This window comes from Rhincodon typus, chromosome 24, assembly GCF_021869965.1.
Source record: "Rhincodon typus isolate 14 chromosome 24, sRhiTyp1.1, whole genome shotgun sequence".
NCBI classification, from domain to species: domain Eukaryota; kingdom Metazoa; phylum Chordata; class Chondrichthyes; order Orectolobiformes; family Rhincodontidae; genus Rhincodon; species Rhincodon typus.
Window position 1 is genome coordinate 24,094,430 of NC_063355.1, and position 17,729 is coordinate 24,112,158.

The 17,729-nt window shown below is 40.9% G+C and overlaps 1 protein-coding gene across 2 annotated transcripts in view; it reads left to right on the plus strand.

The window, feature by feature from the left end:
* The window catches only part of ift81 (intraflagellar transport 81 homolog), a 113,902-nt gene that overhangs the window by 82,906 nt on the left and 13,267 nt on the right, over positions 1-17,729 (plus strand). The window contains exons 16-18 of one of the 2 annotated variants that reach the window (XM_048611627.1): positions 1,927-1,998; positions 2,100-2,185; positions 11,439-11,484. In XM_048611627.1, coding sequence (XP_048467584.1) covers positions 1,927-1,998; positions 2,100-2,185; positions 11,439-11,484 — 204 coding nt within the window. The remainder of the gene's footprint in view (positions 1-1,926; positions 1,999-2,099; positions 2,186-11,438; positions 11,485-17,729) is intronic. The other variant, XM_048611628.1, reaches the window with a different exon arrangement.

Here is a 17,729-nt window from a genome sequence, read left to right on the forward strand (position 1 = left end):
TCAAACTCCCCATGATTAAGAGGTGTTTCCGGATACTAATAGAATGGAAGATAGGTTGATGAAAGAGGTTAAATTCAGAGTTACAGATTTGGAAGGAATTTGGACTATATTTGGAAGTTGATAAATGTCAGCCTGCTTTGTCAAACAGATGGATCTGTAGAGATGGGACCTAAAAGACCATGGCTAGGTTTGCCCTAGCTAAGTCAGTACAAACTGGGAATTAAGCCAGGGAGTTTCTGTTTGGTATGATTTGCTGTTTGAAGATGTAGTAACAAAATAATTCCTCTTCCAATTTTTTTGAAAGAATTCCAACTTATAATGAAGCTGCTTGCATGTGAAAGGTTGTTCTGTTACGCTCCCAATCATGAATTATTATCATAAAATACTATTAATTTCTGGATATTTAATACAATTTGAAAACAAGACAACATTGATGCGTATCCTTGCTATACTTGTAAGCTAAATTGTCATTGAAGCAGTTACCACAAAAGTTGGCTCCTTGATGCCCATTATTTTAACACTGTGGCATTCATGCTGTGCACACGTGCACTCTTGGCACAACCGAGTCTGGGCACTGTTTAGTGAGGCTGGAATCATATGCCATAAATACACAGAGTAGGGAAATTATAATGTCATTCAGTGTATAATGCTGATTGATACCATCACCACCATTTTTGATCTTGTGCTCCAGCAAACTATTGCTATTAAATATGTGCAGTTGAACTGGGGATCAGCAGTAGGGAGCACCTTCCAGCCATTTAATGGGATCATCAACCATTCTTGAGTTAGTTGCTGATTAATTTATAGAGGGTATTTCTGAGATTGTAGAAGTGCAAAGCTGTTTTAAGATTACTGATGTCGACTGGGAGTGGTGCTGCAATTGGAGAAACCCTTGAAGTCAAAAGCAAGGCTTCTGATTAAACCATTTAATATCTCCCAGTATACCATTGACTTAGTGAAGGAAATTCATATTGAAGTAGTTTATAGAGCTTTTATGATGAAACACTGCAGCTGATGAATTTCTTGATTTATTTGTGAGAGGGTCAATACATTCTGCTACATATCTTACTCACATATCTGAAAAAGACTGATTACACAACTTAGCTAGAATTATGTGACTTAACATGCTGAGAGTAGTTTGACTTCCTAAGCATCCAGAAGCTGCATAATCTGTGTATTACTGAGATTCTGGAGCTTGATAAGGAGTTTTCTCGTAGTTTGACAAAACATTTTTTTAAACCTGCCTTGTCCTTAACCAAAATGACGTCGATATTTCAAACCTTGCACATTCAGAAGGTCAAATGAGCTGGAATGCTCTTTCCAATGTGCATATCTCTTTGATTTATAATGATGGAAGAGGAGAAGCAGAGAATGAGATTCCATAGCAGTGGGCAGCAATCCAATCACACTTACCCCTATTGTTAGAACACATTTATACTGGATATTTTATGTCCAACTCTTTCCCTCAGTGCCAGACACTGTTTCTACTCTCACTTTTCACTCCTTGGACATTTGGACAGCACATCTTCTAGAGATAGCCCAACACACCCGGGAGTGGCTTAATTCATTTGTGAGAACCAGCTCCCTTAAGACAGCCTGGGTTTAGCACAAAAAGAATTGCTACCAAATGGAGATTACTGCCTATTCAGTAATTATAAACTTTCCACAAAATCCAAAATATTTCATGTCTGACCAAGTGGGTTATCTCTGAACAGAAAAATCCTCCCAATAACTTTTACCTTTTAAAGATAAGACTAAAAAGCTAAAGTTGATTTCTAGCATTATAACTCAGTCAAATAATGTTTATCTAAGTAATGCTGTTAATTCATTAAAGTAACTAATTTTATATTTTCTCACTATAGTATACATTTTCCATGTATACATTACTACCCTGTAATGTAATTCTTAAATTTAAAACATTGGCAGGAAGTCCAAGGGCTCAGAGAAGAATGTGGGCAGGAGGAAACTCGATACCATTACATCAATTGCTTGATAAAGGTAATTGCCCATATGGGTAAGTTACAATGAATAAACATTGGTCACAGAAAGTTTTGAGAGAAAAAGATTGCAGGTGGATAAATTGTCTTCTGTTGGAACAGATTGCTGAAAAGCAGATACAGCGAGCTGCTGATGAAATGAAACTATACGTTTCTGCAGATCCACAAGAAAGAAGAAAAGCCTTAAGGTAAATGTATAGATTCAAACATGTTTTTATACACATTTTTACATCATTGAGCTTGTCATTTTAAAGATATTCATGTTATGACAGTTGAGCCATGGGCCAATTTATTTTTAACGCATTTATCAAACCTTGGCACCCTATTGATGCCTTGTTCCTCTAGGAAACTGCCCCACGTAGTACACATCCATTGCATTTCACACCCAGTCCATCATTGACGACAGTAACATCATGGTTTATTCGTAGATGTGCTTCAGCATGTATTTTTGCTCTTGTGCCTCTGTTTACTTGTTTGAACACCTTATCTTTCCATTATTTTTGAAGTCCTTATTGTCTATCACATTTGCCAAAATTTCCTGGCACCTTTCTGTGACAATACTATGGCTTTAAGAGGTGTATTTTGTCTTTTTTTTTAAATGGCGAAAGGTTGTGACAGAGATTTTTCTTTTATTCATTCGTGGGATGTTGGTGTCGCTGGCTGGCCAGCCTTTATTGCCCATTCCGAGTTGCCCTTGAGAAGGTGGTGGTGAGCCACCTTCTTGAACCACTTGAACGGTGATATATTTCTAATTCAGGATGGTGAGTGGCTTGGAGGGGATTATGAAGGTGGTGGTGTTCCCACTTATCTGCTGCCCTTGTCCTTCTAAATGTAAGTGGTCGTGGGTTTGGAAGGTCTTGTTTGAGGATCTAAGGTGAATCTCTGCAGTGCATCTTGTAGAATGTACACACTGCTGCTACTGCGCATCAGTGGTAGAGGAAGTGGATGCTTGTGGATGTCGTGCCAATCAAGCGGGCTGCTTTGTCCTGGATGGTGTCAAGCTTCTTGAGTGTTATCGGAGCTGTACTCATCCAAGCAAGTGAAGAGTATTCCATCACACTCCTGACTTGAACATAGAACATAGACAGCACAGCACAGTACAGGCCCTTCGGCCCACGATGTTGTGCCGACCTATTATCCTACTCTAAGATCAAAAACTAACCTATATACCCTTCATTTTACTATCAGCCATGTGCCTATCCAAGAGTCACTTAAATGTCCTAATATATCTGACTCTACTACCACTGCTGGCAGTGCATTCCATGCACCCACCGCTCTCTGTGTAAAGAAGCTACATCTGACACCTCCTCTATACCTTCCTCCAATCACCTTAAAATTACGTCCCCTCGTGTTAGTCATTTCTGTCTGGGAGAAAGTCTCTGTCTATCCACTCTATCTATGCCTGTCATCTTCTTGTACACCTCTATCAAGTCACCTCTCATCCTTCTTTGCTCCGATGAGAAAAGCCCTAGCTGCCTCAACTTTTCCTCTTAAGACCTGCCCTCCATTCCAGGCAGCATCCTGGTAAACCTCTTCTGCACCCTCTCTAAAGCTTCCACATCCTTCCTATAATGAGGCGACCAGAACTGAACACAATATTCCAAGTGTGGTCTAACCAGAGTTTTATAGAGCTGCAGCATAACCTCGCGGCTCTTAAACTCAATCCCCCTGCCAATAAAAGCCAACAACCGTACGCCTTCTTTACAACCCTATCAACTTGGGTGGCAACTTTGAGGGATCTATGGACGTGGACCCCAAGATCCCTCTGTTCCTCCACACTGCCAAGAATCTGCCATTAACTTTGTATTCTGCATTCAAATTCGACCTTCCAAAATGGATTACTTCACACTTTTCCGGGTTGAATTCCATCTGCCACTTCTTTGCCCAGCTCTGCATCCTGTCAATGTCCCGTTGCAACCTACAACAGCCCTCCACACTATCCACAACTCCACCAACCTTTGTGTTGTCAACAAACTTACTAACCCACCCTTCCAAATCCTCATCGAAGTCATGTATAAAGATCACAAAGAGCAGATGTCCCAGAACAGATCCCTGCAGAACACCGCTGGTCACTAAGCTCCAGGCTGAATACTTTGCGTCAACTACCACCCTCTGTCTTGTATTGGACTGCCAATTCTGTATCAGACAGCCAAGTTTCCCTGAATCCCATGCCTCCTTACTTTCTGAATCTGAATGAGCCTACCATTGGAACCTTATCAAATGCCTTGCTAAAATCCATATACACCACATCCACTGCTCTGCCTTCATCAATGTTTTTTGTCACATCCTCAAAGAATTCAGTACAGCTTGTGAAGCATGACCTGCCCCTCTCAAAGCCATGCTGACTATTTCTAAGCAAACTATGCTTTTCCAAATAATCATAAATGCTATCTCTCAGAATCCTCTCCAATAATTTGTCCACCACAGAAGTAAGACTGACTGGTCTGTAATTCCCAGGATTATCCCTATTCCCTTTCTTGAACAAGGGAATAACATTTGCCACCCCCCAGTCATCTGGTACTACAGTGGACAGTGAGGACGCAAAGATCATCGCCAAAGGCACAGCAATCTCTTCCCTCGCTCCCCATATCAACTTTGGGTATATCCCGTCCGGCCCAGGGGATTTATCTATCCTTCTGTTTTTCAAAATTTCTAGCACATCCTCCTTCCTAACATCGACCTGCTTGACCATATCAGCCTGTTTCACACTGTCCTCACAAACTACAAGGTCCCTCTCACTGGTGAATACTGAAGCAAAGTATTCACTAAGGACCTCCCCTACTTCCTCTGACTCCAGGCACAAGTTCCCTCCACTATTCCTGATCGGCTCTACCCTCATTCTGGCCATCCTCTTGTTCCTCACATAAGTATAGAACGCCTTGGGGTTTTCCTTAATCCTACCTGCCACAGCTTTCTCATGCCCCCTTCTAGCTCTCCTAAGTCCATTCTTCAGTTCCTTCCTGGCTACCTTGTAACCCTCTAGAGCCCTGTCTGATCCTTGCTTCCTCAATCTTAAGTAAGCTTCCTTCTTCCTCTTGACTCGATGTTCCACATATCTTGGCATCCAAGGTTCCTTCACCTTACCATTCTTTCCCTGCCTCAGTGGGACAAACATATCCAGTACTTGTAGCAAGTGCTCCCGAAACAAACTCCACATTTCTGCCGTGCGTTTCCCCGAGAACATTAGTTCCCAATTTATGCTCTGCAGTTCCTGCCGAATAGCATTGTAATTCCCCCTCCCCCAATCAAATATTTTCCCATACCGTCTACTCATATCTCTCGCCATGATAATACTAAAGGTCAGGGAATTATGATCACTATCACCGAAATGCTCTCCCACCGAGAGATCTAACGCCTGACCTGGTTTGTTGCCAAGCATCAAATCCAATATGGCCTTCCCTCTAGTCGGCCTATCTACACATTGAGTCAGAAATCATTCCTGGATACACCTGACAAAATCTGCTCTATCCAAACCATTTGCACTTAGGAGGTTCCAGTCGATATTAGGGAAGTTGAAGTCGCCCATGACAATAACCCTGTTATTTCTACACATTTCCAAATTCTGCCTCCCAATCTGTTCCCCAGTGTCTCTGTTGCTATTGGGTGGTCTATAGAAAACTCCCAATAAAGTGACTGCTCCTTTCCTGTTTCTGACTTCCACCCATACTGACTCAGTGGAGAAACCCTCCTCGACAACCTCCCTTTCTGCAGCTGTGATACCATCCTTGATTAGCAATGCCACTCTTTTACCTCCCTCCCTATTTCTTTTGAAACATCCAACAACATCCATTCCTGCCCCTGTGATATCCAAGTCTTCATAATGGCCACAACATCTTAGCTCCAAGTACTGATCCATGCTCATCCTTATTCCTGACACTTCTTGCATTAAAAGAGACACACTTCAGCCTGTCACACTGACTGCCACTTTGCCCTATCAACTGTCTATCCTTGCTCACAGACTTTCTGCATTCTGTATCTGCCTGTACTCCAACTAACCCATCTGATCTGTAGCTCGAGTTCCCATCCCCCTGCTAAACTAGTTTAAACCCTCCCGAAGATATCTAGCAAACTTCCCGCCCAGGATATTGGTGCCCCTTCAGTTCAGGTGCAACCTGTCCTTCTTGTACATGTCCCACCTTCCCCAGAAGGTATCCCAATGATCCACATTATCTGAAGCCCTCCCTTCTACACCACATGGCTACAGAGCTATTCAGCTACAGTGGCTCTCTGTTCCTAGCCTCACTAGCCCATGGCACCGGTAGTAATCCTGAGATTACTGCTGTGCTCATCCTGCCTTTTATTTTCCAATCTAACTCCCTATATTCACTTTTCAGGTCCTCATCTCTTTTCCTAGTTATGTCATTGGTACCGATGTGTACCACGACTTCTGGCTGCTCACCCTCCCCCTTAAGAATCCTGTAGACTGGATCCAAGACATCCCTGACCCTGGCGTCCAGGAGGCAACATACCATCCGGGAGTCTCGTTCGTGATCACAGAATCTCCTGTCTGTTTCCCCTAATCATTGAATCACTATCACTATTGCTCTTCTATTCTCACCACTTCCCTTCTGAGCCACAGGGCCAGGCTCAGTGCCAGAGACCTGGCCGCTTTGGCTTTCCCCGGTAGGTCGTCCCCACAACTGTATCCAAAGCAGTATACTTATTATTGAGGGGAACAGCCACAGGGGATCCCTGCGCTGTCTGCCTATTCCCTTTCTTTCTCCTGATGGTCACCCCAGCTACCTTTTTATCCTGTAACTTGGGTGTGACTACCTCCCTACAACTCCTCTCTATCACCCCCTCAGCCTCCCGAATGATCCGGAGTTCATCCGGCTCCAGCTCCAGTTCCCTAATGTTGCTTGTGGGGAGCTGGAATTTGGATGCACTTCTTGCAGGTGAAGTCAGCAGGGACACTAGTGGTGACCCTTACCTCCCACATCCTACAAGAGGACCATGCAACTGCCCTAGCTTCCATCCCCTCTGCTCTAGACTGCCAAGAGATAAAGGAAAAAAAAAAGCTCACCTTACCAACCCTCCACACAGAGTCTTTGTTTTGGTTAGAGGAGGAAGATGGGTGGGAGACACTACATGTGTAATGTTTCGGGTTTAGCCACTGCCCGAATATAATAGTTCACTTACCCAGCAGTCCCTGTGTCTGCGTTTGTTCCAGCTCAGCCTTTGCTCCGCCTATTCACGAGGCAAGTTTTTGGTATTGAAACCTTACCTTCCTGGCTGCCCCCTGGCTGGTGCTCTCACGATTTCCACCAGTGAATTGGAGGATGCTGACTGATCAGACAAGTTTTTTCTACCGAAACCTTACCTTCCCAGCTGCCCTTGTGCCTTGTAGACGGTGGGAAGGGTTTGGAAAGTCAGGAAGTTAGTTACTTGTTGCAGTATTCCCGTCCTCTGAGCTGTTCTTCTTGCCACTGTAATTATGTGGTGAGTCCAGTTGAGTTTTTGATCAATGATAACCCCCAGGATGTTGATAGTGGGAGATTCAGTGATGGTAACACCATTGAATGTCAAGTGATTAGATTGTCATAGCCTAGCATTTGTGTGGCGCGAATATTACTTGTACTCGTCAGCCCAAGCCTGGATATTATCCAGATCTTGTTGTATTTGAACGTGGACTGCTTTAATATCTGAGAAGTCGTGAATTGTGCTGAACATTGTGCAATCATTGGTGAACATCCCCAATTCTGACCTTATAATGGAGGGAAGGCCATTGATGAAGGAGTTGAAGATAGTTGGGCCTAAGACACTACCCTAAGGAACTTCTGCAGAAATGTCCTGGAGTTGAGATGACTGAACTCCAACAATCACGACCATCTTTCTACGTGTCATCTTCCTATGCTGCTTGATAGCACTGTTGATGACACCTTCTATTACTCTGCTGATGATCAAGAATAGATTGTTGGGGTGGTAATTGGCCGGGTTGGATTTGTCCTGTTTTTTATGTACAGGACATACCTCGGCAATTTTCCATGTTGTCGGGTAGATGTCAGTGTTGTAACTGTACTGGAACAGCTTGGCTAGGCGTGTGGCACGTTCTGGAGCACAAGTCTTCAGTACTGTTGCCAGAATGTTATTAATGCCCATTGTCTCCAACCATTAACGCAGTATCCGTTGTCTCCAACCATTTCTTGATATCATGAGGAGTGAATCGAATTGGCTGATGACTGGTATCTGTAATGCTGAGGACTGCTGAGGACCACTGGAGGATGCTGAGATAGATCATTCATTCTCAACACTTCTAGCTGAAGATTGCTGCGAAAGCTTCAGCATTATCTTTTGCACTGATGTGCTGGACACTTCCACCATTGAGGATGGACATATTTGTGGAACTGCCTCCTCCAGTGAGTTGTTTAATCATCCACCACCATTCATGACTGGATGTAGCAGGACTGCAGACCTTAGATTTGATCCGTTGGTTGTGGGAACGCTTAGCTCTGTCTTTCACTTGCTGCTCATGGTGTATGGCATGCGAGTAGTCCTGTTTGGTGGCTTCACCAGATTGACGCCTTATCTTTAGATATGCTTGATGCTGCTCCTGACATGCCCTCCTGCACTCTCCATTGAACCAGGGTTGATCACCTGGCTTGATGGTAATGGTTGAGCAGAGGATATGCCAGGCTATGAAGTTACAGATTGTGCTGGAGTACAGTTCTGTTGCTGTTGATGGCCCACTGCACCTCATGGATTCCTAGTCTTGAGTTGCTGGATCTGTTCGAAATCTGCCCCATTTAGCATGCTGATAGTACTTTAACACAATGGAGTTTATTCTCAATGTGAAGGCGGAACTTCGACTCCACAAGGACTGTGCGGTGGTCGCTCTTACCAATACCGCTGGCAAATTTGTAAGGATGAAGTCCGGTATGTTTTTTACCCCTTGTTAGTTCCCTCACCATCTGCTGCAGACCCAATCTAGTATCTTTGACCTTCAGGACTTGACCAGCTCTATCAGTAGTGCTGCTGCCAAGCCCCTCTTGGTAGTGGACATTGAAATACCTCACCCAGAGTACATTTTGTGCCCTTGTCATCCTCAGTACTTTCTCTAAGTGTTGTCCAATATGGAAGCGTACTGATTCATCAGCTGAGGGAGGATGGTACATGGTAATCAGCAGGAGGTTTCCTTGCCCATGTTTAACCTGAAGCCACAAGATTTCATGGGGTCCAGACACAATGTTGAGAACTCCCAGGGCAACTCACTCCCGACTGTAAATCACTGTGCCTCCACCTCTCCTGGGTCTGTTCTGTTGGACATATCTGGGGATGATGGTAGTGGTGTCTGGGACATTGTCTGTAAGGTATGATTCTATGAGTATGACTATGTCAGGCTGTTGCTTGACTAGTCTGTGAGACAGCTCTCCCAATTTTAGCACCAGCCCCCAGATGTTGGTAAAGGGGTCTTTGCAAGGTCTACAGGGCTGTCTCTGCTGTTGTGTTTTTGGTGCCAGATGGTCCAGTTTCATTTCTTTGAGACTTTGTAGCGATTGGTATGGCTGAATGGCTTGCTAGGTCATTTCAGAAGGCAGTTGAGAGTCAACCACATTGTTGTGAGTCTGGAGTCACATGTAGGCCAGACTAGATGAGGATGGCAGATTTCCTTCTCTGAAGGACATTAGTGAATCAGATGGACTTTTCCAACAATTGACAATGATTTCATGGTCATCAATAGATTCTTAATTCCAGATTTTTATTTGGCCGTGGCGGAATTTGAACCTGGGCTCCCAGAACATTAGTTAAGTTTCTGGATTAATAGTCTAGTGATAATACCACTAGGCTATCACTTCCACCGGGTATTGGGCAGTCTGCTCCAAAGCCAATAAAGTAAACAGCTTGTGAGGCCTTGAGGTGTTTTTATTTTAAATTTTGGAACAATAGAAGCAGCTTGAATGGGTGGGGCCAAGCTTCCACAGAACCAGGATTTTTCATTTTAGTTTTTTCAGTGGCAGTTGCTGGGATCTTGAAGGTAGGTTTGAAAGGTGCAGTCTATCTCTCCCTGCTACTCTCTTTCTCAGAGTTTTCTCTTAATTTTTTTCCTCCTGGGCTGCTAGAATTGCATGTGAGTCAATCTATTTACTGAATTTGCCTTTGCCAATGGTGTCTTTATGGAGTATTACAGTATTGGAACAGTTACTGTTTAGTAGTAAAATAATCTATTTTTCTGTTAAGTTTTCCAGTAAAGTTAAGTTATTCCAATTTCTTTCTATTGCTATATTTTAACAGTAGTGTATGAACAAAGTGTGTTTTGCTTCAAGACATAGATTGACCAATCGAATTACATCCAGAATGCAATGCCTGGCACTTCCCTTTAAAGTAAGAACACGTTAGGATCCAGACTATCCTCTTCTAATATATTTTTCAGGTGTTTGATCTGGTCCATAACATTTCTCAATGAAATATATATCTCGCTCTTCAACTTAGCTTCTGCATTAACTCACCATTAACAATGTCATGGAGAATCATTAATTAATAGATGCTGTGATGTTGATTCTGTGAGTTGTTAAATTTAAATTGCTAGCTATCAAATGCTGCACTAATCCACTTGGAACTTGAATGAAGGATGGTTCATTTAAGTATTGGTATTACATGCATATTGTAATTTATGGCAAGATCTCTGTGGTTTTGTGCAACTGTCTTGAAAAATAGATAAACTCATCTTATCCTTGTTCTACATAGATGTGAATAGTTTTAATTTGCACTAGAAATATTTTCCTTATGGCAATCTACTACCGTAAGGTTATCACATTGTACCATAGGGTGATAAAACATCAGTTTTCTTAGTAATTCTCCATGTTATCACTTTTTATTAAATACATTGTGAAAGAATAGTGCAATGTGGATAAAGATGGTCTCTGTGTTGGTGAACAACTTTTTTTTTTAATTAATAGCCATGTGAGTGTGCGTTACTAAAAGACTAGGTGACATTTGGGTATAAGTTGTGTGCACCAGAAGGGAAGAGCTACAAAAAGCAGGAGAAAGAAAAGTTCTTGAAAATAAGTGATCATCATTTTCTCACTGTGGTGAAAGTGCATAGATGAGTAGCACGCACTGCTTTCCACTTATAAGGCTGTAAGAACCGAACTATTCTCGGTGTAAAAATGCTTGTTTATTTGAAAAGATAATTCTCTAGGAAACAATCTCTAAAAGAAAATGTGGCTTCACATCTTCATATGGAAGCATTTTAAATCTGTAAATATGAAAAATTCAAATTATATTGCACACTTTGAAGGAGTCACCAGCACTAAAATTATTCTCTAAACTTAAGGAAAGGAAATGATTTGTCCTGTCGAAATTTAGGTCTGATACTCAGCTATTCTATTTGAGTACTGAGCCTATATTTTAGCATTGTTATGTAATGGTTTGCAATTCCAGATGAATGATGAGCAAAAGCAATACAATGATTATTAATTCATCAATTATTTAATTTTTATTTAGGGAGCAATACAATCGAAATATCCTTGAGCAAGAAAATCTAGGAAAGGTGAGTCTCTTTCCGTGCAATGGGCTCTGTAAAGAAGAATATTATACTTTATCTCAGCTAACTCATTGCTTTTTGGCAGGCAAGTAAGGATCCAGCCAGCTGTCCAGAAATCTTGGCACAGCAATATCAGAGAGAAAACTTTGTAGCTGTTGTCATCGGTAACTAATCACTTGAGAAGAGGCAACACCAGCAGTTGTGAATTCAAATATGAACTGCAGCAACAGGGCATGTCATTTATAACAACAGCACATTCTTTTTTTAAATAGCTGCAATAGAAACTTGTACAGTAGTGATAAATAAATAGTCGTTCGTTCATGTTAACTTAAATCTCAAAATCTGTTGTCCTTTCATCAGGATTGAAGAATGCTAATTTGTAACAAGCAGCTGGACTGAGCTGCATTTGTTTAGGGTGGTGTGTGATTATTCCCAGATGATTTTGATGCTGACGCAGATTCGCATGCACTTGGACCTGGGACTAAGGTTTCATCGACTTCTTGCTCATTTCACTTTTCCCATGTATGGTTGGAAATTAGATTATTTGAGTTTCCTAAAATAATTTGGCTGCCCACTGAGAATCTGAAATTGTGATCAGCATTAGTAGAAGTTCCTTTAAAATTAAAATGGGAATATAAAATAGCATTACCTACTTCCAAATTCTGTTTTGGATTTTCTTTTAACTTTCTTGACTCTAATCTTATCAAACAGAAACAAAGAAGATAGGAGCAGGAAGAGGCCATTCGGCCCTTCAGCCTGCTCCGCGATTCATCACAATCATGGCTGATTGTCCAACTCAATAGCCTAATCCTGCTTTCTCCCCATAACCTTTGATCCCATTCGCCCCCAAGTGCTATACCTAGCTGCCTCTTGAATACATTCAATGTTTTGGCAACAACTACTTCCTGTGGTAATGAATTCCACAGGCTCACCACTCTTTGGGTGAAGAAATGTCACCTCATCTCCGTCCTAAATGGTGTACCCCGAATCCTCAGACTGTGACCCCTGGTTCTGGACACAACCACTATCCGGAACAACCTCTGTGCATCTACCCTGTCTAGTCCTGTTAGAGTTTTATAAGTTCAATGAGATTCCCCCACATTTGTCTGAACTCCAGCGAAAACAATCCTAACCTATTCGATCTCTCCTCATACATCAGTCCCACCATCCCCGGGATCAGCCTGATAAACCTTTGCTGCACTCCCTCAGGAACAAGAGTATCCTTCCTCAGAAAAGGAGACCAAAACTGCACACAATATTCTAGGTGTGTCCTCACCAAGCCCCTGTATAACTGCAACAACACATCCCTGCTCCTGTATTCAAAACCTCTCGCAATGAAGGCCAACATACCATTTGCCTTCTTTACCACCTGCTGCACCTGAATGCTTACCTTCAGCGACTGGTGCACAAGGATGCCCAGGTCTCGCTGCACATTCCTCTCTCCCAATTTTCAGCCATACAGGTAGTAATCTGTCTTTTTTTTTTCTTCCAAAGTGAATAACCTCACATTTATCCAAATTATACTGCATCTGCCATTGATTTGCCCACTCGCCCAACCTGTCCAGATCATGCTGAAGGATCTCTGCATCCTCATCACCCTCCCACCCAACTTGGTATTATCTGCAAACTTGGAGATGTTACATTTTGTTCCCTCATCCAAATTATTGATATATATTGTGAATAGCAGGGCTTCCAGCACTAAATAACAGATTCTCTGTAAAGCTTGCCAACTGCATGAAATGACAAAATCAAATTTCCCATAAATCTACTGGGAACAAGGAGCAAAAGGTGATTTTGAAGAACAGAGTAGCACATCTACAACCAATGCATTTCGAGGCTGTTGCTATACTTACTTGTGATACTGAACCAACATACAGTGGTGAATTTTTAAAAATATGTTTAGAATTTTGTTAAACCATCTTTTGCATGGTTTTATGCCCATATCCATACATTTGGGTTCAAGACAGACTGGTTGTGGTGAAGGCAAAGTCAAGAACTGTCTTCAGGCTTGAGGTTCTTTATAACATTGTTTATTCAATATTAAGACGAAATACTACAATACATGATATTCAGAGATATACCAGGCTCTAATTTTACTATTAATTTATTGACAATCTCTTCTGTATACTTTTTCACCTAATGCTAGTCGGTCTACCCAACATGCCTCTCTGCATATGTTTCTAGCATTCACAAGGCTAGATTTGAGCTTTTACCTGGCTCTCCAAGTTCTTCTCTCCTTCTCCCTTAACTCACACTTTACTACTTATGCCAAGTGAAGAGCAGCTCTGTGACATAATCCCAAGTTTGCTTCAGGGTCTTAAAGACCTTACACAACACCTCTCCCCAAGCTACTTTCTACCCCAAAAAATCATTTTATTAACATTCATATGAACTTTCTGGATTATTTACTTTCACAAGATTTTACTATACACTTTTTCCTTATATGTCCCACTCTTCCCCAAGTCTTTTATCTGTATCAGTAGATAGGTGAGGGAAGTCTGTGACAAAGTTTTGAAACAATTGAGATAAAATTGCTGAGTTTTTTTCTCTGGCTTCTGTTAGATCAGCAGTGCTCGCTGAAGGGTCTTGCATTGATATAACTGCAAGAATGTATTGGGAAGTTAGAATATTTCTTCTCGGCCACTAGCATCAAGATCGGTCATGGTGCTAATTCTCTAATAAAAGAGTGATATTGTTCATCCATAGTATTAGAACTCAAACTAACTTCATTTTTTTTTCTCTTTGGTTTGACGCAATGAAATGTGAACTCATAGCTAAAGGTCACCTTTGGACTGTGAGCAGCAGCTTGTTTTTAAAAATAAGAGAACAAACAGGATGGACGTTTGATTGCTCCCTTGTTATCCTCTTAATATCAATTTATTAGAATTTCAGAGAATAGAATTTCAGTTATAACAATTAAAATAATATTCCTTGGAAGCTACTGGAAACTAACTGCATACATCAGTTTTTCGGAAACCAAGCAAAGTGCAATCACACATGCTTGTGATGTTCTAGATCGTGAAGTGCGCTTAAATGAACTGGCCAGTTACATTTTTTTCTTGATTTGTCTCTTAACTGTGACTGTTTACTGTCTGTCTTTGTGAGAATGGGGAGCTAGAATCAAAGAAGATTGGGTCTAAATCATAGATGTTAATTAGATGATCTTATTGTTTAATTTTGCTCTGTTAAAGCTACGATATTATTAATACATTGTTAAATCTTACATTTAAGCTATAACGCCGGTGTCTGGTGTCAGTCTGGTGCTGGTTATTCAAAAAGTCTGGTTAGGAACAATTGAGGTCAAATTTGAGGGTTTTTGAAGGTTTTAATTTTACTGTGTTGCAAGTACAGAGTTAGGGAGGCTGGTTTGATTTGACCATCTATCTCCATGTCGTAACAATAGGTAGTTGTTCTCCATAAGTTACTTTTCAGTGTTGACTTGTTCTTCAAGATTCTGTTTGAAGGCATGAATATATGTGTGTTGGCTTGGTAATGATTTGGCTTGAAGCTAGGTATGTTCTTTGGAAAATAGCGCACTTTCAAGAAATGACCTTTTTTCCTACAATGAATCTATTGTTGGTGTAAGACTGGAAAGGTTCGTCTTTATTGATATGTGGTTTTAGAACTGTACTTGTGACAAGAAACAGTAACATTTGATTGTTTAGGAATTTGCTTTGATATTATCATATACAATATATTTTTCTACAGAGAGGTCTGCCTCTGGTTGAAAGCTCCATTATGCTTTAAGTAGTAAATGTTTTGCACTGAATGGAACTTATTGTATAATGCTTCTTGAACAATTTTCTAGACTTTTTATCCACTGTTATTTGGACTGCTGACTCTCGAATTAGACCCTTATGAATTAATTTGTTATTGATTTGTCCAAGAGGTCTACAACATTCCTATCAAAAATGAATTTTTGTTGTAAGTTTCCGTCATTGCATGTTTTAGATAGTAAATACATATAATTAATTTGGCCATCAACAGGCTGTCCTGGGAGGTGCTATCTGCTATTGAAGCATAATCTGCCAATGTCCTATTTGTTCTCAAATTGAAATATTAATCAAAAGCTGTTAGGAGATTGTCACATGTAATTTGTTTCTCACTGATCTGTTGTCTGTGTAACACATGATCAGATGTTCTTCCCATATGATAGAGACATATGCTAACATGTTCAGCACATGATTTGGTGTCCAATCCTGAAGCTGTTCAAAATCTTAAGAATTTATTAATTCCACGTTTGCCAATTTGCTGTACATTTGCAAATGGATCTGCTAACTTGAATTTTTCTCACAGATCAATACAGATGTTGCATTCACTGAATGTTGATAGGCTCTTGAAGTTGTTGATTATTTTGTTGATCTGGATGATCATTACTAGGATTTTGATCTCTTTGTAGGACATTATTTTGTTGCCTTGTACTCTTAGTTCATTTACGTTGTTGTTGAAGCTGTATTATGGTGATGGTTGTCATAGTACTAAACCTGAAAACTGTTAGAAGTTTTGCTGTTCTAAATGCTGTTTTCAACGTAACATTTGATTTTCCGTTATCAATGTAATGCCTTCATGGAGATAGATGAAGATATGCCTTTTCCAAGATGACTGAAGAACAGCATGGTGCTCAGTGGTTAGCACTGCTGCCTCACAGTGCCAATAACCCGGGTTCGATTCCACCCTCAGGCGACTGTCTGTGTGGAGTTTGCACGTTCTCCCCGTGTCTGCATGGGTTTTCTCCGGGTGCTCTGGTTTCCTCCCACAGTCCAAAGATGTGCAGGCTGGGTGGATTGGCCATGCTAAATTGCCCATCGTGTTTAGGGATGTGTAGATTAGGTGGGTTATAGGGGGATGGTTCTGGGTGGGATGTTTGAGGGACCGTGTGTCCGAAGGGCCTGTTTCCACACGTAGGAATTCTATGAATTTAAAAGATCTGCAGGTAGAAATATTCTCAAAATACTGTCATTCAATAAGATTCTTTGATTTTTTTGATGATATCAAAGATGGCTGCTGCAATGTCGCTCAGCTGTGATGTCATTTGTACCAGTTTTTTTTGTGTCCGAGATGTTTTCATGTCAAATGTTTACACTGTTTGACACTCTGCTTGCTTTTTGTAATTTCTGATTCACTTTAGTGATTAAAATTGATAAAACTTCATAGGTGCTGAATAAAAATGGTGTTACGTGCTCAAACTGTCAAAATAATGAGCGTTTAACTAATTTAACTGGTAGGGTTCTGAAACACCGAATTTGAATAAATCGGTCTGACTTTAAGACTGATTCTGAAGAAATGACTTAACTTGCTTGCAAACAATTGTTTGAAAAAGTTACTTCTTGATTTCTTCTCTTCAAATTATATTAGGTCTGTTTTTTGATCTTCACTGCTGCCATGATTTTCTAGGCAGTTGATCCTGTCACTACCACCATCTTTTGTTGGTTTTAGGTCCACAACCATGAGATTGCGTTCAAGACAGACTGCTTGAAAGGCAGGCAAAGTCAAGATCTTGCTTTATAGTTTATTAGATTGTTAACTATTAAGACAAATTATTACAACATGTGGTATTCAGATAAAGCAAGGTCTAATCTTATTACTAAAAAGACTATTTCATAAAATACTGCCTAAAGCTTGTCAGTTTATTTCTCATGTTCCTCTTCACGTTTCTAATATTCATGTGGCCATACTTCAGGCTTCTGCCTAGCTCTCCATATGTTTCTCTCTTTTTCTCCCTTAACGCCAATACACCCTGCCCGGTGAGGACCAGTTCCATGAAATCATTGCAAAGTTGTCCCAGGGTCTTAAAGAACGTATGCAGCAAGTTTAAGCTAATTGACAACTTAACAACTCAAAGGAATAGCCTGAAATAACGCCTCTATTTATCTCCCAGTTTCTCTGGCGAGAGCAGGGTCTCAGCAATACTTATAGTTTATCTGTAACCTACGCTTTGTAAACAAATTGAAATATATAAATTTATCATTCAGTAGTATGTTTCATTGTCGAGCACATCTTGAGTTAACTTGAAAGAAAGACTCTGCCACTCCGATTTATGATGAATTTGTAACCATTGACAAGGGCAACGTGTCAGCTGTGGTAACTGCAACCAATGCATGATCCCATCATTAAGTGAGCTTTTTTAAAACATTAAAAGTCATGTACTGTGTTTCCATTCATACAATTGGCACCTTTTTTTTCTATTATTAGAAATTACAGCAGCATGTGGACACTAAGAAACATTTCTTGCACATATATTTGGTGACCAC